Source organism: Saimiri boliviensis, chromosome 19 (assembly GCF_048565385.1).
Source record: "Saimiri boliviensis isolate mSaiBol1 chromosome 19, mSaiBol1.pri, whole genome shotgun sequence".
NCBI classification, from domain to species: Eukaryota; Metazoa; Chordata; class Mammalia; order Primates; family Cebidae; genus Saimiri; species Saimiri boliviensis.
In genome coordinates, this window is record NC_133467.1 from 12095892 (window position 1) to 12120882 (window position 24991).

Here is a 24991-nt window from a genome sequence, read left to right on the forward strand (position 1 = left end):
TGCACATGCGAGCAGCCGCCTCCTCTGGACGACACTTGGGTCAGTTGGAGGCTCTGAAAATGAGGGACAGATGTCTTTTCACACTTCTGTAGAAAGCGGGGAGACTTCATGTCAGTCTCTGACGTGCATCAGAAAAGGCTTCCCTGAAGGTGAAGGCAGAGCTCAGTCACCCCTGCTCTTTCTGTTTTCCTCTGTCTCTTTCTGTCACCCTTTAGTCGGAACGGGTTGTATGAGCTTCCTAAAAAACAGAGTTCTTAAAGCATCAAGATTTATTGGAATATAAAAAATTCATGAAGACAATAGCATTTGCTATTTCTTCTTTATTGTGGCCGTCACAACTATAATGGATAGTTGAATTGATTTTCTGTTAATAGCACAGTCTAACTGACTGTAAGGTCAGTGAAAGCATGAACTTCACATTCTGTTTCCTCCACTGCATTCCCAGCACCCAGCACAATTCATGTCTCATGCATTCAATATGTATTTATGAGGCAACCATTATCTGTGTGTCACTGTGCTAGGTATGGTGAAAAATAGTTGTTGGTCTATTCTAGGTACAAATCAAAATAGGACTTGGTATCTGCCCTACAAAAGCATGTAGTCTAGTAGATGAGACACATACATGAATAAGTATCTCAAGGAGAGGAAAAGATGTGTCTCAGAAACAAAGAGGAGAGAGGAGGAGGAGAAAGGAGAATCAGGAGTTGTCACAGTGTGATGTCTGCGTGATGGAGAAGAAAGGGGAGGGCCCTTTAGACAATCGCAATGTTGCTGGAGAATGGAGTGTATGAAACAGAGGAAAAAGATGAACCTGGAAACCTGGACTGAGGTCATATTAGCAATGGCCTTGTATGTCCCACGAACGAGTTGAGTCTTTTTCAACCAGGTGAAGAAGGGGAATAAAGGCTGTCACGTGGAGGAAATAAGCAGGTCAGATTTGTTCTCAGTGTGGAATGAAGCAGAGTGTGATGGGTGTGTGTGGAGAGGGAGGTGTGATGACTTCACAGGGCCAGTGATGGGGACGAGGGCCTGACAAAGGCAGTGCCAGCAGGACAGAGAGGAAGGTCTGGATGCCAGCGACATGTCCAGGGCAGAGTGGCAGAAGTTCCCGTTCCTGCACGTAAAATACGGGAGGGGAGGCAGAGGAATGAGTTGAGGATGGTTCTAAGTTTTCTAGCTTGGAAGATGAGGTTGACTGGAGAAAAGAAATAAAGGGGCCAAAGTTGATTTTGGATACATTAAATTTGTGCTATGGGTCCTGTTAGAACGGTAAATTTACTGTGGATCCTATTGGACAAGATGCTAGGGGCTAGGGATCTCAGGCGACTGGGAGAGTGCATTGTAAGAAGATACGTTGAACAGAAGAGCCACAGGGGGCACTGATATTTAAGGAAGAAGCAGAAGAAATATGAAGAAGAATGAGAAAGAGTAGTGAGAGATATGACAAGAGAAAGAAAAAAATGGGTTTCCCAAGTCTCTAGAAGGCAGTAATCGCATCAGAGGCCCAGATTGTGAGTTCATACATTCTTTTCTAAGGAAGGTGTCTAGAACTGTGGCAGGCAGAATTTCTGGTGACCTCCCTAGGATAGCCACACTTTAATCTCTAGAACCGTGAGTGTGTGGCTTTCCATAGCAAAAGGAAGGTGGTGGGTGGAACTAAGGCTAAGGACCTTAAAACAGAGACATTATTCTGGATTATCTGGGTGGGCCCTTGAAAGGGAGTTGGGAGGCAGAAGAGGGAGCCAGAGAGACGCGATGATAGAAGAAGAGGCAGGAGAAATTCAAAGAACGGGCAGGACTTGACCCACCATTGCTAGCTTTAAAGACAGAGGAAGGAGGCCGTGAGCCAAGGAATGCTGGTGGCTTCTCAGAAGCTGGGAACGGCTCTCAGCTGACGGCCAGCAAGGAAGCGAGACGTCAGTCCTACACCTACAAGGACTGAATTCTGCCAACAACCTGAAGGAGTCAAGAAACAGATCCTCCCCTACAGCCTCCAGAGAGGAACACAGCCTTCCTGACACCCTGATGTTAGCTTGAGTCCCAGGTCAGACTTCTGACCCACAGACTTGTAAAATAATAATTTGTGTTGTTTTAAGCCACTAAATTTCTGGTGACTTGTTATTGTAGCAAAATGAAACTACAGGAACTGAAGTGGGCCAGGTTCCTCACCTGGTCCCTCTTTCTTGGGCTTTTCCTTAGATGGCAGTGGCCCCTGGATCTATTGTTGGGACTCCTTTTCATCTCCTCCCATATTTTTTGTTCAAACTAGACCCAGGACCAAAACCATTTTAAAGGGCAAAAAAATAATAATTAAGCAAAGATTGCAATTTGTTGGGTTATGGGTCAATCTTGTCCCCAGCTAAGTTTTGTTTTAACTGTAATGTTACAAAAGTTTTAAATTTCTCTCCCCTCCCTCCCTCCCTCCCTCCCTCCCTTCCTTCCCTCCATCCATCCATCCATCCTTCCTCTTCTAAGGAGCAGCTCTGGCAACGCTAGGTTGGCTGGCTTGAGCAGACTGTCTCTGTCCCCTCTGGGACATGTTCTCTGGTTAGCTGCAGTCTCTACCACTCCCTCTTTTCTCTCATGGGCTGCTTTACTCATTTATACACCTTGCCTGTATTCCACAGGTGACCGACTTAGTGATATTAGCCTAACTGGCATGAGAACATGTTAGATTTGGATCTTTAGAAACTAAAAAAAGCAATCAGCAAGACTTAATAAAAGAGAAGATGTTTTTCCAAGTCAGGGTTGCCCTAATAAGTATCATGAAGCCTTTTAAATAACATGTTTGTGTGTTTGCATACCTGTACATGAGTATACCCATGGTGAGTGTGGAGAGAAAGATAATTAAGAAATAAGAAGACAGGGCAAAGATCCAAGTTAACTGTGTCAGCAAAACTACCTTTCTTTTCCTTAAGTGGGACCCGCCTGCTGACAATAATGCAGGTTCAGCCACGCCCCACTCCAACGCCAGTGTATTTCAGTATGTGACCGTGGGTCAGTGTTTTACTAGATCCCGGTCAGTCACCTTGTTGCTGGCCTGACATCCTCTCTAGTCTCATGCATAGGGCTTTTGACTTGTTCCTTTTTGAGGAAGCACTTCCCTGTTACCTCAATTCTAGTAACTGAACTCTTCTTTATTCCTTACCTGGGATCTTGCCTTAGCTTTTTGCCTGATTTTTAGGAACTGGGATTTTGTTTCATGCCCACTCTTCCTTCTATTAATTGCAGTGCTGTTCTAAAGCCCTAGCCCTGTTCGGGAAGCGAAGCCTCATGCCCTTTTGTCCAGGTCTTCCTGCCTTGCTGGGCCTTCTCCCAGGGGCCCAGGGGGCTCTCCACACCTGACCTTCTTTCAGCGTCCTCTAGAATCACGTCTGCCTACAGTCTTCCTGGATCTCCTGCAAGCACAGCCCCACCGGGTGACCTCAGAGTCTCAGGTGGTCATGAGCTCTGCTCTAACATCACCTTTTTCATCCTTGTGAAAAGTCTGGGAAATAAAAAACATTGACACAACAGGAAGCTTTGGATGCAAATTTGAAAGGGTTCTCCGAAAAGCTTTCCAGTCCTTTCCTGTTGTGTAACCCACAGAGATGACAAGGCAACCTGTCCTCAGTTACCTCAGGTGGGGGCTTGTTCAGGAAATTCTGAATCATTTTACTTCTGATTTTTTTTTTCAAAGGAGAGAAAATAGGCCTATTCATTTAAAATTGTGACAATAGTTTAGGGCTTTAGCTCAAAAACTTTAAAGTTTTTTTTTTTTTAAATCTCGTAGTTGGCAAATGAACAGAACTCTTGGGAAGAACAATTCCTTTTGTGCATGAACAGTTGCGTAAATGGTTGGCATAGAACGAGAACAGGACAAAACATCAGAAGTGGTGTGTTCTAGCTCAGATGCTGCCATTTACTGCCCAGTAATCTTGGGAAAGTCACTTACCTTCTCTACGGTTTAAAAATAAGTGATTTCTGACGTGGTTGCCCACAGGGTTGTTGTGAGGACTTACTGAGACAATGGGTGTGAGTCACTGTCCAAATGGGAGATCCTACCATTAAAAGTGCCATCTGTCCCTGTTGATAATTCTAGCACCTTGTTTCTGATTGCATTCAGTGATCTCGACATCCATTTGTCATGGGATTCTTTAACAATCTGAGCCAGGATCTGCGCAAGGCCGTGAAGCTGTAGAGCGAGACCTAGAGCCCAGGTCTCCTGACCCAGCCCACTGTGGAAAGAAGCGCTTCCTCTCATGCTCTGTCCAAGTCTTACCCATTGCAGTCTGGTCCTGCCATACTGGGCCGTTACCCCATTATTCTTCTTGATCATTCCTGGGGAAGATGGCACTAGGACCTTTCATTTTTGACCAGAGAAGGTTCTGTCAGTGTTAGGAGGCCTCTGAGAGATGATCTGCCTCTGTTGGGGGTCTGGCTTAATTATTTCTTCTCTTTTTTGATGTAGGATAATTTTTGTCTAAAGGGAGAGAGAAGAGCCAGTTATCACAATGACGATGCAGTAATTGAAGTTGCATTCTCTACTGGTTTGCCACTGTCATTTCCTTTAGGAATGGCAATAGCCAAAACGGAAACCTTTAGGCTTCAGAATAGGTCTTCTCACATTCTTAGTCTCACCTTCTTCCCCCAAATCTTACATGCTCTAAGCCATGCATTGCTTTTCCAGTGTAAAGAGCCTCAAAGAATCTGGTTTGTCTTCTGGGCAGTGGCACGGGCAGTGAATAATAGCTGGGCAGCTCCAAGTCCCTGTTGGAAGGACAGGTCTGGGAGCAAGCCTGAGAAGTGACCTGGCTGGCGAGTACACCAGGCCTGTCATTCAGAGGCTGTTGTCTACCACTTTGGCCCTCAAACAACTCTTTGGCACCCCTCAGCTCTGGTTTTCATGACTCCTGAGGATTCTTCCAGAGCCCTAACTTAGCGTCAGTTTCACTTGGAAGCTTGTACAGAAGTGAGTTAGGCTGAAGCAGATTTTAACAGACTTAAGTCCCTTCTGCTCTTGTTGCCAATATCCTGCCAAGCAGAAGAACAGATCTTTTTTCTTTCCCACCGTACACACCCTGCCCTAAACGGCTGGAATGTTCAGGAAGCTGGCAATAAAAGACAATCTGAATAAAGAAAATGCAGGACATATACACAATATAATACTAATCAGTCATAAAAAGGTAAACTCATGTATTTTGCAGCAACATGGAGGGAACTGGAGACTATTATCTTAAGTGAAATAACTCAGAAATGGAAAGTCAAATATTGCATGTTCTCAGTTATAAGTGGGAGCTAAATAATAATTACACCTGGGCATAGACAGCAAAATAATAGACAATGGAGACGTGGAAGGGCGGGAGAGTGGGAGGTGGGTAAGGGATGAGAAATTACCTAATGGGTACAATGTGCAGTGTTTGGATGATGGTTACACTAAAACCCCAGACTTTGTTACTTCCCAATATATCCATGTAACGAAACTGCACTCGAACTCCTTAAACCTAAAAACATTAACAAATACAAATACAAGATCATCTGGGCCGCTTCCACCAGCAGTAGTGTTCTGCTGAAAAGTGGGTCAGAGACTCCAGCTTCTTAAAAGTGCCTGTCCTAGTTGGAGGTGAGAAACACAGAGAAACCACTCCTTAATTTCCCTCCAGATGCAGCAAGCTCCACCTCTAGGTTCTGCATGCCGAGAAGAGGCAGGGTTTGAGGCTAGTCTCTAGAAAGTCTATCCCCTCTCTGATTGCACGCTTGGACATAGCAGCTCTGAACGGAAGAAGAAGATTTCCAGCTCATGCCTACCCCTGGACAGGATACAGCTGCATGGCAGATATCATGAGTCTTGGCTGAGTAAGGTTGCTTGATGAAGCTAAAGAGAAATACAGAGAAAAACTGCATCAGAACTCATGGCACAGACACAGTCACTGATAGGCCTCCAGCCTGGGGAGGGCCATGCCAGGAGGGCTTCTAGGGACACCTCGAGAGCAGGGGTAGGAAATTGAAGGTAATGCGGGCCTGTTCCCGGGATCTTCAGGAGACCTGGTTTCTATGCTGCAATTTGTGTGTTTGTGTGTGTCCCAGGAAACCTTTCATCTGGACACAAAGGCCATGATGTCAATCACATAGATCCAGGGAAGTAAAATAGCAGATTAGGCCAGATGAACACTGGAATCACAGGACTTTAGGGCTGCTTGGACCCTATGGATGACAGGCAATGTTCCATAGTGGCCTCTCCCATTAAGCAATGAGGAAACAAGTACAAATGGGCAGGTCAGGTTTGCTGGCATTTCATGCTTGTGAGAAGCAGAAAACCAGTATTTCCAACCTCTTTCCCTAATAGAAGCTGGCAATTGGGATTGAAAGGGACAGTTTGCTGGGAGAGACCATGGGGAAACAAAGGCAGGGTTACTGCATGGGAGTGGGATTGATTCCTTGAGACTGAAGATGGGGAAGAAAAAGAATATAATATGGCCTCAGTATGGGAGGTTAGAACTGCACAGTTTGTGACAGGGAAGAGATTCACAGCAGGAGCCTACAGGAAGCAGAAGGTATGGGATGGTGTGTTCAAACCAGCAGTTGGTCTCAGTGTGAGGGGGAAGTAACAATTAGGACGTTATCATAGTCTCTTACTAAAGATCACACATCAATGTGATGATGGAAATGAGATGAGTCAGCAGAGATACAGAGAAGCTTAAGGTGCCTGCCTTCCCGGATTACAAAAAACCAGGAAGATATGATTATTCAGATGAGAGTTGCTCACAGAGCCACAGAAGGAGGTCAGGAGACTCGGTTTTCACCTCCTCTCTGCCACTCACAAGCTGTGTGATCTTCAGTCAGTTACTTTACATTTTGGGGGTCTCAGTCTCTTTATGGTCAATAAGGGGATCGGCCATGCTGGTTTTAAAGTCACCCTCTGATTGAGTAGTAAACTTTTGCTATCAGTGGGGATCCAACTCCAACTCACAATTCTGAGCTGAACTTATGGCTTCCCGTTGAGGGTACAACCACTCAATACCTCTGAGCAAGGTGAACCTTAAGATGGCATTGTCTCCTGGGGAAGGACAAAAACAAGCATTAAAAACACTCACAACAACTGCTTATTTATTTACTGAAATAAATCTTTCTAAGTAAGCAATAAGGCTCTTGTTTAACACACCTTAGATTACAAAATGTTAATGATAAAACATTATCTCAATCTAAACCTTTGTATCTGAGATGCTGTGGTTTGAATGTTGCCTCCAAAACTCATGTTGAAATTTAATTGCCATAGAGATGGTATTAAGAGGTAAGACCTTTAAAAGGTGATGAGGCCACGAGGGGTCTGCCCTCATGAGTGGATTAATGCCATTATCATGGGAGTGGGTTTGTTAAAAGGGTGAGTTCAGCAGCCTCTTGTTCTCTCTCACACTCTCTTGCCCTTCTGCCTTCCACCAGGGGGCGATACAGCAGAAAGCCCTTTGCCAGATGTCAGTGTCATGCTCTTGGACTTCCCAGTCCCCTGATTCATGAGCAAAATAAATTTATTTTCTTTATAAATTACCCAATCTGAGATATTTTTGTATTAGCAACACAAAATGGACTGAGACATGAGATCAGGGGCGGGAGGCTGAGAGCGGGAAGCACCATGCTCAAGGTCTCTCAGCTTGTGCATGATGACTGTTCAAGTCTGGAACCCTGATCCCTTGATTCAGGTGATCCTGCTTGCTTTCTCCCTCCTTTTGATAATAGAATAAATATAGGGATTTACTTCCCTGAAGCTCAGCTATAGGAAATAAGCCAAGAGCTGGAAGCTCTTTGGCTACCACTGAATAAGGAGTGGTACTCACTCCTCAGAAGGAATATTATTTGCTTGCCCTGCTTACCTGCACCTCTGTCCTTTTCCTAGTCTCATTCTCCTCTTTCTTCACTTCCGTTCCCATCCTAAACAAGCACATCCCACAACCCCTGCCACAAGGACACATTACCCATGTACGGACAAGATTGCTGATGTTTATCTGCTGATGCGGCATTTTGCAAGGCAGGTAATAGGGTATTGAGCAACGTTCTGGGTCACTGGGGTGACTGACTGCAGCCAGAAAGGTATTTCTTTCCTCCTGAGGTGAGGAGCCCCTCAGAGGGGCAGGAGTTGGGCTCCACAGCCAGCCAGTTGCTTCTCTGACTGTTCAAAGGGATTTAGGTCTCAAGGGAACTCATTTGCACTACAAGAAGAGGGTGGGAATTGGCCTGGGAGAAGGGGTCGGTATCTGGGAAATGCGGACAAAAGAATCAGGCAGGTTTGAGCTAAATCAAGAGAACGTTTAGCTCCGTTATGGGGCAGTTAGTGCTGTTTGTAATACTCTTGTCCTATCTTCATATTTTGTTCTGTTTCTGTTCCCAGATTCACAGACTTGTTTTCTTTGGTTTTCAGAACTTTCCCCTGAAAGACACCCAGCCTTATCCTCACCAGCCACTGCCCTGTTCACCATCCTTTTCCTTGAGCAAAAATCCCCTTTTGCTCAAGTACCAGTCACAGCTGTGCGACAGATATAGTCTGGGAAATGTGTCATTAGGTGATTTTGTAATTGTGTGAATATCATAGAATGTACTTACACAAACCAAATGGCAGAGCCTGCTACACACACCCAGGCTTTATGGAATAGCCTGTTGCTGGTAGCTTACAAACCTATATAGTATGTTACTATACTGAATGCTGTTGCAATTGTGACACCATTAGGTGTTTGTGCATCTAAACATATCTAAACATGGGAAAAGTGCAGGAAAAATACAGGGTTATAATTTTATGGGACTACCATTGCATATCTGGTTTGTTATGGATTGAAACTTCATTATGTGGTACATGGCTCTGTGTGTGTGTATGTATATGTAAATATGCACATTTACTTATTTACTTATTTTTTTACAAATTTGTTCATAAGTAAATATGTGTATGTTTTTAGATATCAGCTTTTGACATAAATATGTCTGCTTTCATGAAAATTATGTATGCATAAAGATATATATATTTATCACATTAAAACTATATATACAGTTTTTAATGTTGTCACTTAACGCTATAAAAGAAATGCTTTCTTAATGGGAGGGTTTAATGGAGATAGAGCAGGAGGTTTCTTAAGCAGTAGAAAAGCAGGTCATCCTCTCCATGTACCCTCAGTGCAGACTGTGATGAGCAGACACAGAGGCGTCCGAGCTACTGCTAGTGACAGAGAATTCAGGCTTTACCCTGGGTGCTCCGTCTCCCTGAGGGCCACGTTAATGAGCTGTCCCGCTCCAGCAGACACCCTTGGGGAAGTCTTGAAGTTGGCCCCTTGGGCCCTTGCTTTCTCTTCACAAGTCTCAGTTGCTAGAGGATGGGGCTGTGAGTCGTGGTGGAGCTTACCTCCACTCCACAAGGAATACTTGTCCACGGATTTAGGAGAGCTTTTTCTGTCCTTGAACTTCTTCCCCCTATGCTGTAAGTAAGAGCGGATCGCCTTCCAGAAACAAAACCTATGGGAAGAATGGCTCCTGGTCACAGGCGGGAACCCCCAGTGGAGGGGGCTGGAGCACTGAGCACAGGGGAAATGGTGCTAAGCCAGTCCGCGGAGAATGTGGGTATCTGACAGAGAGGAGGAGAACACCCTGGCCTCGGGGTACTACCTGCTAGTGGCCTTTTTTCTGAGGCCTCCTCTTTGTCCAGACCTGGCTCCAGTGAGGTCCGGGCATGGGCAGCTTGTTGGGACTTCTTTCTGGAACACCACCGGTGAATGGAGTCTGTAAAGAGCCTGCTAGCCCCAGGCCTGGGTGAGGCTAACCCCTGGGGTGCAGCCAGCATCAGACTCTGACATCCCTATCTGACCCCACCTGGCATGGCCTCAGGCCCTCAATCCTGGTTTCCACCCTGCCCCTTGCTGAGGGCCTTGCCCACCTCACTCTATTCCCAGCAGGCCCTTCCCTGGAATAGACCTGGTTTCTCACGTGAACTCAGATTTATGTACTCTTTATGGCCTGAAAACTGTTGTTCTCTAGAAGCCTGTGCGACACACCCCGTCTCTTTCTACCTGCCTCCAAACCCCTTGTTATCCCTACCCTCAGCCAGTCCTTGGATTAGACCTTGGAGTTCGATCTTGGCTAAGACTGAATTTATTTTCTATGGCACTTTGGCTCTGGTGGCTTTGCTTGCTGTCCTCCTCCCCTCTCCTTGAGAGACGGTCTGTTCTATCCCAGTAGGATCTTCCCATTTCACTTGCTGAACTGGGTCTCCTTCCCCTCATGGACCTACCAGTGTGCCACACATGCATTATTTATGGTGATGAGAGATGAAGAGACCTTGTTTCTAATGCTGGTTTTTTTTTTACCGAGCGATCCTAGGCAAGTCCCTCAACCACTCTGAACCTCGGTCTCCTCATCGGTAAAACAGGGATAATACTACTCCTCCGCCCCCCACTGCATAGGGTTTGGGAGGAGTATTTAAGGTAATCTATGTAAATACAGTTTGCATAATATAAATCTCTTTATTAAGTATGTAGGAAAGTAGGTAAAGAAACTGCAGGAGGAACAGGAATTCAAAGCCTGCCTAAAGCATGTCTGATTTTTCTAAGCGCTTAGGAGATAGCTGAACACTGGCTCCTTCAAGAGACGCATATATTTCCCAGAGAGTCCCACTCCCTCCAAAAGTCTCCAGGTGAATGTCCATTGAGTCCTTGCCTGGAGAACTAGAATTAAGTGCTAGATAACATTTGATGTTCAAAAAGCCAAACTGCTTGTTTTGAACTTAGATTTTTATACTTCTCTAGGTTCTGTATTAAATAATTTATTATCTTAGGGATTTTAAAATAAAGGTTAGAGATTGGTAAGCAATTTCATACTTATATTTTAATAAAGTAACTATGCTTTTGGTGGAAGATGGGAACTCCTAAGAGCCCAAGCCACATGATAATCTAAGTGTCCTGATTAGCTTTGCCTGGGAACATTTCAGCCAGGTGTCCTCTGGTCACTACCACCCGAGGCACTGCCATTCACTGTGTGGAAGATATGAGCTGGAACTCTGGCAGACCACAGGAATAAACAAGCAGCTGAGAGGGCTCAGGCCAGACCTCCACAGGACAGGTTAGAAACCAGTGGGCCACAGATTGCATTTGGCCACAAAATCTCTGCAGATAGTTTGCTGGTTTCATTTCTGGTTCTTCACCGGGTTTTAATGTTGTTAGTTGCCACATTTGCCACTTTAACCTTGAGAGAGAGGACATAAAAATTTGAGTTTGTAGCTCCTCTTGATAATTGGAGTATCTAGCAACTGTGCCCCGTCAGTGGCAATTATGGGGGTTTGGGCCAACAGAGCAAAACACTTCTGGCTTGCTTCCTTCATGCAGCTCCTTACGCCTAAGTGGTTGTGTGAGTCTTGACAGAATTTCTCCCCCAGTGGCTGTGGTTCACTCTTACCGTCTGGCGAGAAACCCAGGCCTAAGAAAACCTCACATTCTTACTCCAAGCAGGCACAGAAAGAGGAGAGGTGGGAAACCAGGTGTTTGGGTTCTCAGTCTTACTCTGCTTTCCGTCTGTGGATTCAGTTTTGGTGTTCTGTGTGAGGGATGGAGTGAGGTGAGTAGGATAAGAAAACATCATCTTAGCTCTCCCTAGAAACTGGAAACTATGAAACAGAAGGCTAGAGGAAGACAGAAAACTCTCTCCAAACTAAGTGTGTTTTCCTGACCTGGCAGCCATTGAGTAAGGAGAAATAGTTACCTTTTCCAGAAGTACATAATGATGGGGAAGACAGACATGATAGCCCCGTGGAAGATGCTCCGATCTAGGTAGCCCTCTGTGATGGCCGCAAGGATGGCATCCTTCTGGGATTCAGAGATATTCACCTACCCACAGAGTGGGAGCCTGTCACTGGCAGGCCCCTAGAACCCCATGACCACCCTCTCAGAAGGCAGAAGCTTTTCATGGAGTTGCTAGATAAAGGATATTGAGTTGGCCGAGACTTACAAGGTGCCTGACAGTTAGTTTTCTAATTGTCCTTATGGGGGAAATGCTTCTTGGCGAAAGTCCAGAGTGGAGTGCGAGTCTCTCTTACCCTCAGCTTTGGAGGGATGTCAGAGTTCAGGAAGAGCTTTTGGATAATGTTAATTTTGGACCGCATTAGGATCACATCATTCTCATTGTATACCCGGTTGACCTGCAGCACGTGGGCTGAACTCACCAGATCATTAAATCTGAAAAAAAAAAAAAAAAAGATGTTAGGTAGGAAATCAGGAGGAGGAGAAGATGAAAACAGTGACTAAGAAGGTACCCAGCCTAGACTTACTTCTGGTCCCAAAAAGGCAAGGCCAGTTCTAGGCCAGGCTGTGACTTCATTTACTCAGTTATAATTCATCCACTGGCAAATACTGAGCACCTATCACAGGTCAGATAACATGTCATGTGCCCCTTCAAGTGAATTTCTTCACCACAAACCCTCTTATTCATCCCATCCTCCATTCTTTACCCATTCTGGCCCAACAGCATTTTCACTTCTAATGACTTTAGGACCTAAGGGCTATCTTGCTCTTCCCTCTCCTGTGCTGACCTGAGACAAGTCCTGAGTTGCAGCCAGGTCCCAGTGCTGTAGAGCACTTTAGGCAATGAGACGAGGTTTGGACTCAATTCCAGTGGTAATGGGAAGCCAGCAGAACTTTCTAGGCAGGAGAATGATCTAGTCTGGCTTATGTTTTTAGTAGGACACGCTGGTTGCTATACAGAGAATAGTTTGCAGAGGTCAAGTGAGGAAGAAGAGGCAATGTGGTGGGAACTGGAGCAGCAGCAGGCAAGGCTGTTCACTTGGACTCGTATCTATTTCCCTCTCTCTTCCCTTACCTCCCCCTACATACTTTATTATCTGACTAACCCCTACTCTACCTTCAAAATTTAGCTTAGATGACCCAAGAATTTTGGGCCTCCCAAGAAACCATACCTGAGGACTTTACTAAGTACACTTCCTGTGCCTGGTTCTCCATTAGCACCTATCATCCTGAGACATTTCCTAACTTTTATTTCTGTCTTTTCTGCCACACTCATTAGTCTGTGGAACCTTAGAAGTAGAGAACACACCTTAGTTGTTTTTGTATATACAATGTCAAATCCAGTGTTCAATAAAGAGTAAACAATCAACAAGCATTTGTGGAAAGGAGCTAAATTCATCACTGGGGTGCAGCAGAAGATCTCTTAACCAAACGTTTCTAACTGATGTATGAGTTACCAGGTGCCTGTATTTTTGAAAACCACACTGACTGATACCCATGACATGCTGACTGCATAGATTAGTGGGACATCTTCAGTACACTCTCACCTTTCTCAAACTAGTTGAGGTGACTGTGTACCAGGAGTTGTGTTTCTTTCCAAATATCTTTCCCTTCTGTAAAGATAATTAGTGACTATAATTGCCATGATAAGTAACCTGTGAAAACTGATAAAATATGAACTTAAAAGAAAAGTTGTTATTTCTAAAAAAAAAAGAAATTAAAATGTTTTGGAAATTCTAATGAAGGCAAGCAGCTTTAAAAAAGGATGCCGTTGGTCGCGTGCAGTGGCTCATGCCTGTAATCTCAGCACTTTGGGAAGCCAAGGCAGGCAGATCGTGAGGTCAGGAGATTGATATCATCCTGGCCAATATGGTAAAATCCTGTCTTTACTACAAAACTTAGCTGGGTATGGTGGCACGTATATGTAGTCCCAGCTACTTGGGAGGCTGAGGCAGGAGGACTGCTTGAACCTAGGAAGTGGAGGTTGCAGGGAGGCAAGATTGCACCACTGCCCTCCAGCCTGAGGACAGAGCAAGACTCCATCTCAAAAAATAAAAAATAAAAAAAGCATAAAAATCCAGAAGGATTAAATGGCTTCACAGTAATCTTTAAATTCTGTTCCACTTTAAAGAAATCAAAATTCAAATCAGTAGACAGACATTTTAGGTTCCAAGATGTTAGCATAGAAGCAAGTTGGCTTCACTCCCCCATGCGGAAAGTCGAAACAAATAGTACTGAGGTTAGTACCAGCCACACCTCAGAATCAAATATGGCGAGACAGAGGAGAAAAAAGTAAAATTACTTCAAAAGATCAAATCTAAATATTATTGGTGTTCAAGAGGGAGTGGAGCAAGAGCAAGGAAGAGAAAGCTTATTCAAAACAGTAGCAGAAAACATTCTAAAACTTGACAAAGACATACATGTTGAGGTACAGGAAATCCGGAGAACATCAAATAAATTCGACCCAAATAAGACTACCCCAAGTATTAGAGCAATCACCTCTTAAAGGTTAAGGACAAACAGAGAATCCTAAAAGCAGCAAAAGAAGAAAATAATATATTAAAAAAGCTCCAATTTATCTGGCAACAGACTTCTCAGTGGAAACCATAAAGGCCAGGAGAAAACGAGAAAACATTTCAAGTGCCAACAAACAAACAAACAAACAAACAAACAAACAAACCCCAAACAAACCCACTGTCCAAGAGTACTATATCCCACAAAGTACTATATAGTTGAAAGTACTATATCTTTCAACTATATAGTTGAAAGTACTATGAAGGAGAGATAGCCTTTCCGAGATAAACAAAAGCTGAGAGAATTCATGACCAACAGACATGTCTTACAAGAAATGCTGAAGAGAGTTCTTTAATCTGAAAGAAAATGGGACTAACATGCAAGAAGAAAACATCTGAAGCTATAAACTCATTGGTAAAAGTAAGTGCACAGACCAACCCAGAATAATCTAATATGGAAGTTGTGGTGTGCAGTTCACTGATAATCCTAGTGTGAAGTCTAAAAGTCAAATTTATCAGAAATAGCAATAGCTAAAGCAATCTGATAAGAGATAAACAATACAAAATATGTAGATTGAGACAAAACGTCCACATGTTGAGAGGATGGAGTTAAAGTGAAGAGGTTCATTTTAGTTTTTTCTTTGTTTTTATTCTTTTCTTTGTGATGTATGATAAGTTGTCATCTCTTTAAAATAATTTGTTATATCCACAAAATATTTTTGGTAAGCCTTATAGTAACCACAATACAGAAACCTATAATAGTTACACTGAAAATAAAAAGCAATGCATTAAAATACACTACCAGAGAAAATTACTTAATCACAAAGAAGACAGTAGGAAAGGAAAAGAAGAGTTCAAAAACAACCAGAAAATAAGCAAGAAAATGGCAGTAGTTAGTTCTTACTTATTAGTAAGAATGTTGAATGTAAATAGACCCAATTCTCCAATTAAGAGATGTACAGTGGGTGGGCAGTACTAAGGATGAAAAGTCATTCTCAGGGCAGAAGAAGGAGGGGTGGGAAACTTACTTCTCCATTTCAGAAAAGAAATATAGATCATTGATCACAAAGTTGACAGTGATAATCCTGTGGCCAAATATACGGCGCTTTACAAGGGTCGTTTCTCCATTCTCTTGGTCTGCACTCCGGACATTTGCAGTGGATGGAGCTGAACGTCCCGATGTGCTGTGTGGTGAGGTGAAATCTGAGAGAGAAAGAAGAGGGAATTACAGTCTTGTTTGATCAAGTCACTCTTATCCTCAACCTGGGCATTAACACGAAGAAAGGAGACTGTCCACCTACCCTATTGGCCTATAGAAATAGTCATTTTCTGCTATTGGGCTCAACCTTTTACTTGGACTTGAAGGATTGTTGAAAAAGCCATCAACTCATAGTATGACACACACAGACAACATAGGTCATCTGAGCACTGAAGGTGCTTATCTGATAGAAATATAATCACACCATAGTTACCCTCACGCCTAAGGTTTCTACTGAGACTGTGACGATGAAATGAGCAGATGTGGCCTTCCAAATGGAGTGTGTAGCACCGATGATGCTTACTCAGGTTTTATCAGGAAGTAGTTTTGGAGCATATAAGGAAAGCAGCACTAAGCGAAAGTCAAAACATCGAGAGAAAAGAAGTTTATTAAGGAAACCGAGGGTAGAAAGCTAGAGTAAAGGAGAGCACAAGAGGCACTAGAAGATGTGGATTGTGTGTCGGAAAAATAAAATGCTTCTTTTAGAAAGTTTATTGACTAAATTATATCCAAAGAAATCTATTCATAGGGATTCAGGTCTGAGAAAAGAACAGGTTTGGGTTGGATCTGACAAATAGACCCTGGTTAATTATCTGGCTGGGTTTCAGACAAATGTCTAATCTGGCTCTAGAATTTACCATTCTTCCTGTGAATCCTTTATTCTGGAGTGCTGTTCAGGATTTACTCAAGTGGGTGTGGTGCTCCCTATGGTGTAGGTAGGATTCCTTTTGATGCAGTGTTGTATGCAGAATGGCAGGGTAGGCCAGGCGTGGTGGCTCACGCCTATAATCCCAGCACTTTAGGAGGCCGAGGGGGGCAGATCACGAGGTCAGGAGTTCGAGACCATCCTTGCCAACATGGTGAAACCCTGTCTCTATTAAAAATACACACACACACACACACAATTAGCCTGGTGTGGTGGTGCTCGCCTGTGATCCCAACTACTTGGGAGGCTGAGACAGGAGAATTGCTTGAACCCTGGAGGTAGAGGTTGCCTGGTGTCACTGCATTCCAGCCTGGTGACAGAGTGAGACTCCATCTCAAAAACAAAACAAAACAGAATGGGAGGGTAACTACAAGATTCCATAAATACCTCACACTTGTTAAGTCTCAGACACTGTGCCAGACCCTAGGGTTGCCATATTGAATAAGACATAAGGTCCCTCTCCTACTGTCTTTCTATCTTTCTCTCTTAGACTTGAGTTTGAAGGGAAAAAAAGTCTAGATAATAGCGGAAATTGATATGATGGTTAGGGATTCTAGGAAAATAGGGTGATAAATCCACCCAATTAACCTGGAAGCCATTGGATGCTTGTAAACTGGCTTTGGTGGTAGAAGGGGAGACGTGATTTGTATTATTCACCGATTTCAATAGTAAATATTTTCACTGTAATACATTTTAAGCTATTGACGCTGATTAGGTAGCTCACAAAATTTCAGAATATTTAACAGCTGGCTCTCACAAACCAGTCTGAGCAGCTCCAACTCATTACTACCTGAGAGTCATATTTGACTTCTTCTTTTTTCCACGTCCAATTAGTGACCAAATGCTACTGATTCTGCTTTCTAAATATATTTCAGATATATCTACTATTGGTCTTTCTTGCAGGGACATTTGTTCACAGCATCATCGTCTTTCACTTGTTGCAAAAACCACGTAAGTGTTCTTGGGGTCAGGACTAGGGTCAGGACCTACTAAGGTGAGGGAGGTGCATAGGACACATTTTAAGGAAGCATTCGCTATCAAAGGTGTACAAGTGTGGAGCTGGCATGTGTATGAGCCTGACGGTCAGTGCCTCCTTAATTTTTGTGCGTTATATGCCTTTCTTGCCTCACCCTAGTTCCAGCCCTGACTGTGCTTCCCACTCTTAATTTTGCTTTTGTGTAGTATATTCCCTACATTATAGTCAGGATGATCATTCTAACTTGGCTACTGTTACTGATCTGTTGAAACTTATGAGTATACTATATTTTACATAAAATCGCAGACCAGTGGCAGGCTGAGTGTCTTAAGCTCTTCCCTGCCTCTAAGGGGAACTGGAAGTCGGGTAGACTTCCTATTGAATTGTATAAGTACAAGTCTTGGGTTCTAACATAATATTGGGGAAGGGAGGAGTCAAAGAATGATGAAACAGGACTTCCTACCAGTCTGGGGCATGAGGGCTTGAGCTGGTTTATTTAAAAAAAGAAACAAAAGTGCTAGAACTGTTCTTTTTTTTTTTTTTTTTGAGATGGAGTCTCGCTCTATCACCCAGACTGGAGCACAGTGGCATCCCAAGTAGCTGGGATTACAGGCAGACACCACCGTGCTCAGCTAATTTTTGTATTTTAGTAGATATGGGGTTTTATCATGTTAACTAGGCTGGTCTCAAACTCCTGACCTCAAGTGACTCACCCCCTTTGGCCTCCCAAAGTGCTGGGATTACAGGCATAAGCCACTGTGCCCGGCCTGCTAGAACTATTCTTAAAGCCAAAATGCTTGGTTTGGAAGCAGTTCATAAAATACATATACAAACATTTTTCAAATTAAAATAAGTAACATTAAAATACCAATAGAAAAATAGACAAAGGGCATAAACAGTTCAAAAAAGAATACAAGTGACCAGTAAATAGAGATGCTCAACTACTAAAGTAATATAAATAAGAATAGAATATCTGGCCCATTATTTTTCATTTACCAGGACGGCAGTTTTTAAAAATGTATAACATACTGTGTTGACGAGAATGTGAGGAACCAGGCACTAGTTTATATGGCTGGCAAGAGTTTAAATTAGTGCAATGTTTTTGGAGGGCCAAAATTTAACTGTTTTTAACTATTTACCCATCACTCCCATTTTAAGGAATTTATTTTATAGAATTGCACAATTGCAAAATATGTACGTTTCACAGCATTGTCTAAGTGAAAGTTGGAACAACTCACATGTCTTCAAGAGAGCCACGATTTGTCACTGTCAATCCTTCAAGCCTCATCTCAAGCACTTTCCCCATCTCATGAATCTCTAGTCCAATTGGCCTGATGGTAGTTTCTGAATTGCACCATCTTCCTTTTTATTTTATGATTCTGAGCATACCTAGAAATCACCCTCCTCCGATCCCATCTACCATCTACCTAACTTAGTCATTTCTGAAAATTCAACTTTATGTCATTTTCTGGGAAAAATTTTCTCTGGCCCTCCTGCCTTGACTAATAGAGTCTCCCTGCAATTATCATTGGGATCACTCATCACAATTACATAATAATAGCAATAACACTAGCTAACCCTCTTATAGCATGTACTATTGCCAAACACAGTTCTAATAACCCTGTGAAATAGAAACACTTCCCATTCCTATTCTACAGACAAGAAAATGGATGTACAAGGTGACTTTCTCAAGGTCCTTCAGCTAGAAAATGGCAGATTCAAATCCAGGCACTCTGGCTCCAGCCTCCGTGGCTTGCATTTTCTGTTTGAAATCTGTAGATTTCACAGATGCACAGGGAAACCCCTCAGCTGCAGGCTCACTGCTGTTCACTACCGTATCTCCAGCATCTCAAACTGCCTGCCACGTAGTGGATTCTCCAAAAGTGTGTTAAATGAAGGAATTAATTAGTGAAGCAGTTGAATTAATCCATATAATGGACACTTTATGGCAGTCAAAAACAAGGCAGAGATACGTGTACTGACATAAAATAATGTCCACGATACATTGTTGAGCAAAAAATTTAAAAAAGCGATTTACAACTCAGATATATGGCATCAGTTTTGTGGGAAAAGTAACTACTAAGATACATATAGAGAAAAATAATTAGGAGGCAGGTTCACAAGTATTAACAATGTCATCTCTGGAGGGATGTTCACTTCTATACTATATATTCCTGTAATTTTTATTACCTCTTTATTAATAGCATACATTAATTTTATAAGCAGAAACATTTTGAAAATAATTTTTAAAGAGCAAATTCAAAAACATAAGGCAGTTATTTTGTAAAATGTGAGATTTTGCAATGCCTTAGGTTAGTTATTCCCTGTCCTTGCTGGCTCCTTCAGCAGAGGCCTCTGGGCTTGCATCCTCTCTAGGCAGGCCTGGGCTTGGCTTTGCACACAGGACCTGGGGTTTTTTGCTAGACTCCAGGCTGCTACAGGCATGACACAAAGCAGTAAGTTTCTTATGTGCACTGACCCTGATGGCTAAAATATCAACAGGGAGTGGGGTAAATACAGAAATGACTTACTTTCCTTGCCATTTTGCATTTCCTGGTGAAGATAGTCTTCAAATTCCTGGCGCTTGCTAGGATTCGACATAAATCTGCGGTACTTGCAAAAGCTCCTGATAAAGCTGATCATCCTCAGCCAGCCTTTCTTCTGGGGAAAGAAAGAGGGGTATAACATGTTCCTTAGTATAGCTGCTGTTCTCCGAGAGTCTACTGTATGCCAAAGCTTGGTGTTCATTACATTGTATAATTTGCTCCAAATTAAGTAGCTGGTAGGTGAAAGATTCTAGCTTCAACAGTCATGGCTGGAGCCATTTGTTCATGCTCCTTCTATCACAGCCTTTCAACAGTGAAGATGTGAGATGCTGTGATTGGGAGAGGGAGCATGAGAGCTAAAAGCTGGAAGAAAAAGAAGACAGAAATAAAGAACCAAAGGCTCAGGCAAATTTTGAAACATTGAAGGAATAAGGAAATGACCATTTCTAAGCATTTAAAAAAGAAAATATAATTACTTGTACCCACTCACACACTTCCTCTCTCTTCTCTCTCTCTCTCTCTCTCACACACACACACACACGCACGCACGCACACACGCACACACGCACACAAATGAATTTTGTAAGTTTCTTCATCTGTTTCTAAATAGGTACCCAGGAACCACTGTACATTTTATTTGTCCTTCAAGACATTGATACCTAGAGCCAGAAAGACTTGTTGGTTAACTAGTTCAGTTGTCTCAGTCTGCAGGGAGGGAAACAACATACGCATGGCTTTAGACAGAAAGCAGTGAAGTACAAAAAGCACTGAATCTGAGACCAAAAAGTGCTTTGAGTCTTGAGTCTGGAGCTTAGCTTCTCAGAATCTAATTGTGTAATTTGTGTCAAGTTACTTAACCTGTGTCTCAGTGTCTCCATGTGTAAGATAGAAACAATAGCCTTCAGCGTTGCAGTGAGGCTTAGTGGTTATCTACGTAAACACCAATGCAGTGCTTGGCAAAGAGTGGGCATTCAGTACATGTTGGTTTCCTTTCATCTTTTCTAAGAACAACTGGAAGGCCTAAAATTAAACCAAGTGCACTGGTTCTGGGTAAAGTATTCTTCTTAGTAGTCTATATGACCATTCATGGTGCCCTGACATGGAGTTTATTCATATATGGAGAAAATACAGAGGAGAGAGGCGAGAGCAATACATTTTCATCTCTGGAGTATTGGACCAATGGGCTTAGGCAGTATTTTCTGAGTTATCTCAGAATGATCTTTGGAGTCAGCTAGAGCTGGGCTAAGATTCTTCCGATGCTGACCAGCTCTAAAACGCATTGAGCCAGTGATTCTCTAAGGGGACATGTATTTTCTTTCTTTTCTTTTTGTTCTCAAACCACATAGAGAGTTTCCTGAGTAACGTTCCTGTTTCCTCGTTCTTCCTTTTTTATGTCCTCCCATAGGAGAAAGAATGAGCTAGAGAGTTTGAAAGAAGGAAATGGTGCACTTTGTTCTCAGCACTTTGCACTCTCTCTCTGGTTTGTTTGTCTGCAGACACTTGTTTTAAGCTCAGCTTTTGATATATAGTAAGAGACTCATCCTGGTAAGTGGAGGTCTAAGCTGTTCTGTTAGACCAGTGACTGGGTTTGTAAGTTTAATTTGGATGCAGAGGACCAGCAAAACCTCTTTGCTTCACTGCCAATCCACGTCCTCCACACTAACTTTCAACTAGAAGAACTCCATGTGTCCAGTCCCTGTACCTATTACTCAGTTGATTCTAATCACAGGTAGAGAAGAGAGGAACTTCCTTAAACTCCTAGTATAACAATTTCTCTGAGTCTCGGATTCCTCCTTTGCAAAATGGGGATTTAAAAACCTACCCGCAAGACAATGATTTTCTTGTCTCCAATGTCTGGTTCCATTTTCTTCTGCACTAACCTGGGATTCCTGTAGGCAAGTTGACATTGTCTTTGAGGGTTTCCTAGATGATGGTTGTACTTCAATTTGTACTTCTACCTCCTGAGGGCGAGGTGGGAACAGGTCTTGATATTCTTTAAACCTGTCAGAAGGAGATCAGAAATATCAAACAGGACAGAAACTTGGCACATAAAAGGTAACAGTCCAGGCAAACCTACCACAGCTTCTGGAGGAAGTCTCAGTGGTAATTGGGGAATGATGAAATACTAAAAAATTCTCTTCTTACTATATCTGACCTTTGTTAGTGTCAGCCTAACCTTCCTGATCAACACTATTGTTTATTAATGCAAATAAACAGAAACGTGTGTGTGTGTGTGTGTGTGTCTGTGTGTGTGTGTTTGTGTGGCAGACAGGAGAGTTCAAGATAAGTTTGACTTTTTATTTCGTAGAGAGGCCGTGGCAATGAGCTATGAAAATGGATTATGAAACCCTTGATGAAGATGGCTTTCAGAAGCCAAGGAGCAACTCCAGAAAGAATCCTTTCTTTCATTGAGTATACTTACCACTTTTCTTCTACAGATTTCATAATATGTCCCTGGAGCTCTAACAGTTTGGTCATGGTGACATGATGCATGTGAGCGATTTCTTTGATAATAGGGGCATCACACTGCAGCATTTCTTCTAGAAAATGCAAGAGAGAAAAGAAGCCGTAATCCTGGTCTACCATTTGAGATAGCTGGTGGTTCTTTCATCTTGAGTCTCACAACACCCACTCTCAATCCGGCTAACCTCTGAGTCCTCCACAGTTTGTTCAAAAATCTCCAAAGCATATTTGAAATGTGATGTGCAAACCCATTTGTAAACCAAATTCTTTTCCCCATTTGGTTTTATTCAAATTTCGAAGATGTGTGCTTAAGAGGAAAGAAATTTTTAAAGGACTTATTTCTGCAGTTGGTTTGAAAATTTGGATTTAGAGAGAAAGCAGAAGAGGAAAGGATTACAGTTAAATTGCTGGGCAGATGGGGAATCCAAGATTTCAGATAAGTTTTGTGAGGGTAATATGGTTCTCCAGGTATTCAGAGACTGTTGTGTTCATTGATGAGACTTCAAAATAATCAAGGATAGGATCTGGACACTCTTCCTCTTCTAGCTCATTCAAAATATTGTATAGAACTCAAAATCCTGAGATTGAACAAATAAATAATGCTTATGAATAAATATTTGTTAATTTGACCTATTTTTCTATATTCATAAAAACTTATTTCCTTATCTTGGTTTACTAAAAGCAAAAAACAAACACACAAAAATACCATCTGCGACAAAACAGGAGGCTCTGTCTTCACTGCAACTTCAGCTCTTGGCCAGCAAGACTTTATTTACCATATTTATCCTCCCAACTTAGGAAACAAAGTAAGACACAGCTTCTGAAACAAAGACTTTCAGGCCCACAGTTCTCCTTCCCAGTACAACTGTCTTCGCAATTCATGGGTGGCAGATATGCCACCTTTGCAGACAGCTAACTCTTGCTTTTTGTATCTAACTTCACCCTAGTTGGTTTAATGATCAAATGACTTGAGTCTGAATTCAAGTTCTACGAAGAGTACAAGCTAGTTAACCTCTCTGTGTTTCCCTTTCTTCATTAGTCAAGTGGAGATTGCCTGTCCCTATATTTCAGGGATTAAATAAAATTCTGGTTTTAGAATTATATAAAATTAAATGAAAGTATACATGTGAAAGTATCTTGCTCTTGGCTTCTTTTACTAGTGATATAATTGGACTCTGTGTCTCCACCTAAATCTCACCTTGAATTGTAATAATTCCCACATGTCAAGGGCAGGACCAGGGGGAGATAATTGAGTTATGGGGGTGGTTTCCCCCGTGCTCTTCTCGTGATAGTGGGTGAGTTCTCATGACATATGATGGTTTTATAAGGGCTTCCCCCTTCCCTGGGCACTCATTCTCTCTCTTGCCACCCTGTGAAGAGGTGCCCTCCACCATGACTGAAAGTTTGCTGAGGCCTCCACAGCCATGTGGAACTGTGAGTCAATTAAACCTCTTTTCTTTATAAATGACCAGTATCAGGCATTTCTTCATAGCAGTGTGAGAATGGACAAATACAGTAAATTGGTACTGGGAGGTGAGCTGTACCCTGCAAAGCCACAGGGGTGGAGCTGCCCAAGGCTGTGGAAGCCCACTGTTGTATCAGTGTGACCTGGATGTGAGACAAGAAGTCAAAGGAAATCATTTTGGAGCTTTAAGGTTTGATGACTGCCCTACTGGATTTCGGACCTGCATGGGGACTGAGCCCCTTTGATTGGGCCAATTTCTCCCATTTGGAATGGGTGTATTCACCCAATGCCTGTATCTCCATTATATCTAGGATGCAACTAACTTGCTTTTGATTTTACAGGGTCATAGGCAGAAGGGACTTGTCTTATCTCAGATGAGACTTTGGACTTGGACTTTTGGATTAGTGCTGGAATGAGTTAACACTTTGAGGGAATGTGGGAAGGGCATGATTGTGTTTTGAAATGTGAGGACATGAGATTTGGGAGGGGCTGGGGTGGAGTGATATCATTTGGCTCTATGTCCCCACCCAAATGTCACCTTAAATTATAATAATCCCCATGTGTCAAGGGCAGGACCAGGTGAAGATAATTGAATGATGGGCATGGTTTCCCCCATGCTGTTCTCGTGATAGTGAGTTTTCAAGAGATCTGATTTTCTACAAGGGGCTTCCTCTTTCATCTGGCACTCATTTTCTCTCTTGCCACACTGTGAAGAGGTGCCTTCTGCCATGACTGTAAGTTTCCTGAGGCCTCCCCAGCCATGTGGAACTGTGAATCAATCAAACCTCTTTTCTTTATAAATTGCCATTCTCAGGTATTTCTTCACAGCAGTGTGAGGACAGACTAATACAACTCGTATTAAGACTCTGGATTTATTATTACTGTTCTCTGCTTTTGCCCTCCCTCTTAATCTTTGTCTCAATACTGCCCCATGTGGCTGTCACCCTGTACTGCTGTCTCTGGGGGCTCACATAAGACAGGCTATTTCCCAGGCTATTCTCCTAAGACACCAAACGGGGAAAGAAAACAGGATCAGAACAGGACGCATACCAGGAGAGAGGTGGCCATGGAAGAAAGTCTTGATTACTTTTTCTATGAGAGACTTGCAAGTCTTTTCACTGGTCTCTATACTGATCTTCTGTACAGCTATCAGGAATTGCAATGGGCTTTCAGCCTTCCGTTCTTCGAGGAACTCCCTGAAGAACTCCAAGTGCTGTGTATTTAAGAGGACTTCTGCCAAGTTTCTGGAAAACAAGAAACCATCTTTGGTAGAGAGAAAGGAATGATGACTATGGATTCTGTCTCAATTAGAAAATGGGG

At 42.8% G+C, this 24991-nt stretch overlaps 1 protein-coding gene and 1 long non-coding RNA gene across 5 annotated transcripts in view; one reads left to right on the top strand and one right to left on the bottom strand.

Moving 5' to 3' along the window:
* LOC141582233 (uncharacterized) overlaps positions 1–24991 on the top strand; it is an 81173-nt gene that overhangs the window by 3401 nt on the left and 52781 nt on the right. The gene's annotated exons all lie outside the window — the stretch shown is intronic.
* RGSL1 (regulator of G protein signaling like 1) overlaps positions 2428–24991 on the bottom strand; it is a 52653-nt gene continuing 30089 nt past the window's right edge. The window contains exons 8-18 of the mRNA XM_039459873.2: positions 24722–24915; positions 22166–22283; positions 21624–21744; positions 19729–19858; positions 15286–15460; positions 12041–12179; positions 11707–11831; positions 9362–9471; positions 6950–7036; positions 5788–5854; positions 2428–4462 (exon numbers count right to left, since the gene is read on the bottom strand). Coding sequence (XP_039315807.2) covers positions 4426–4462; positions 5788–5854; positions 6950–7036; positions 9362–9471; positions 11707–11831; positions 12041–12179; positions 15286–15460; positions 19729–19858; positions 21624–21744; positions 22166–22283; positions 24722–24915 — 1303 coding nt within the window. The 3' untranslated portion in view covers positions 2428–4425. The remainder of the gene's footprint in view (positions 4463–5787; positions 5855–6949; positions 7037–9361; positions 9472–11706; positions 11832–12040; positions 12180–15285; positions 15461–19728; positions 19859–21623; positions 21745–22165; positions 22284–24721; positions 24916–24991) is intronic.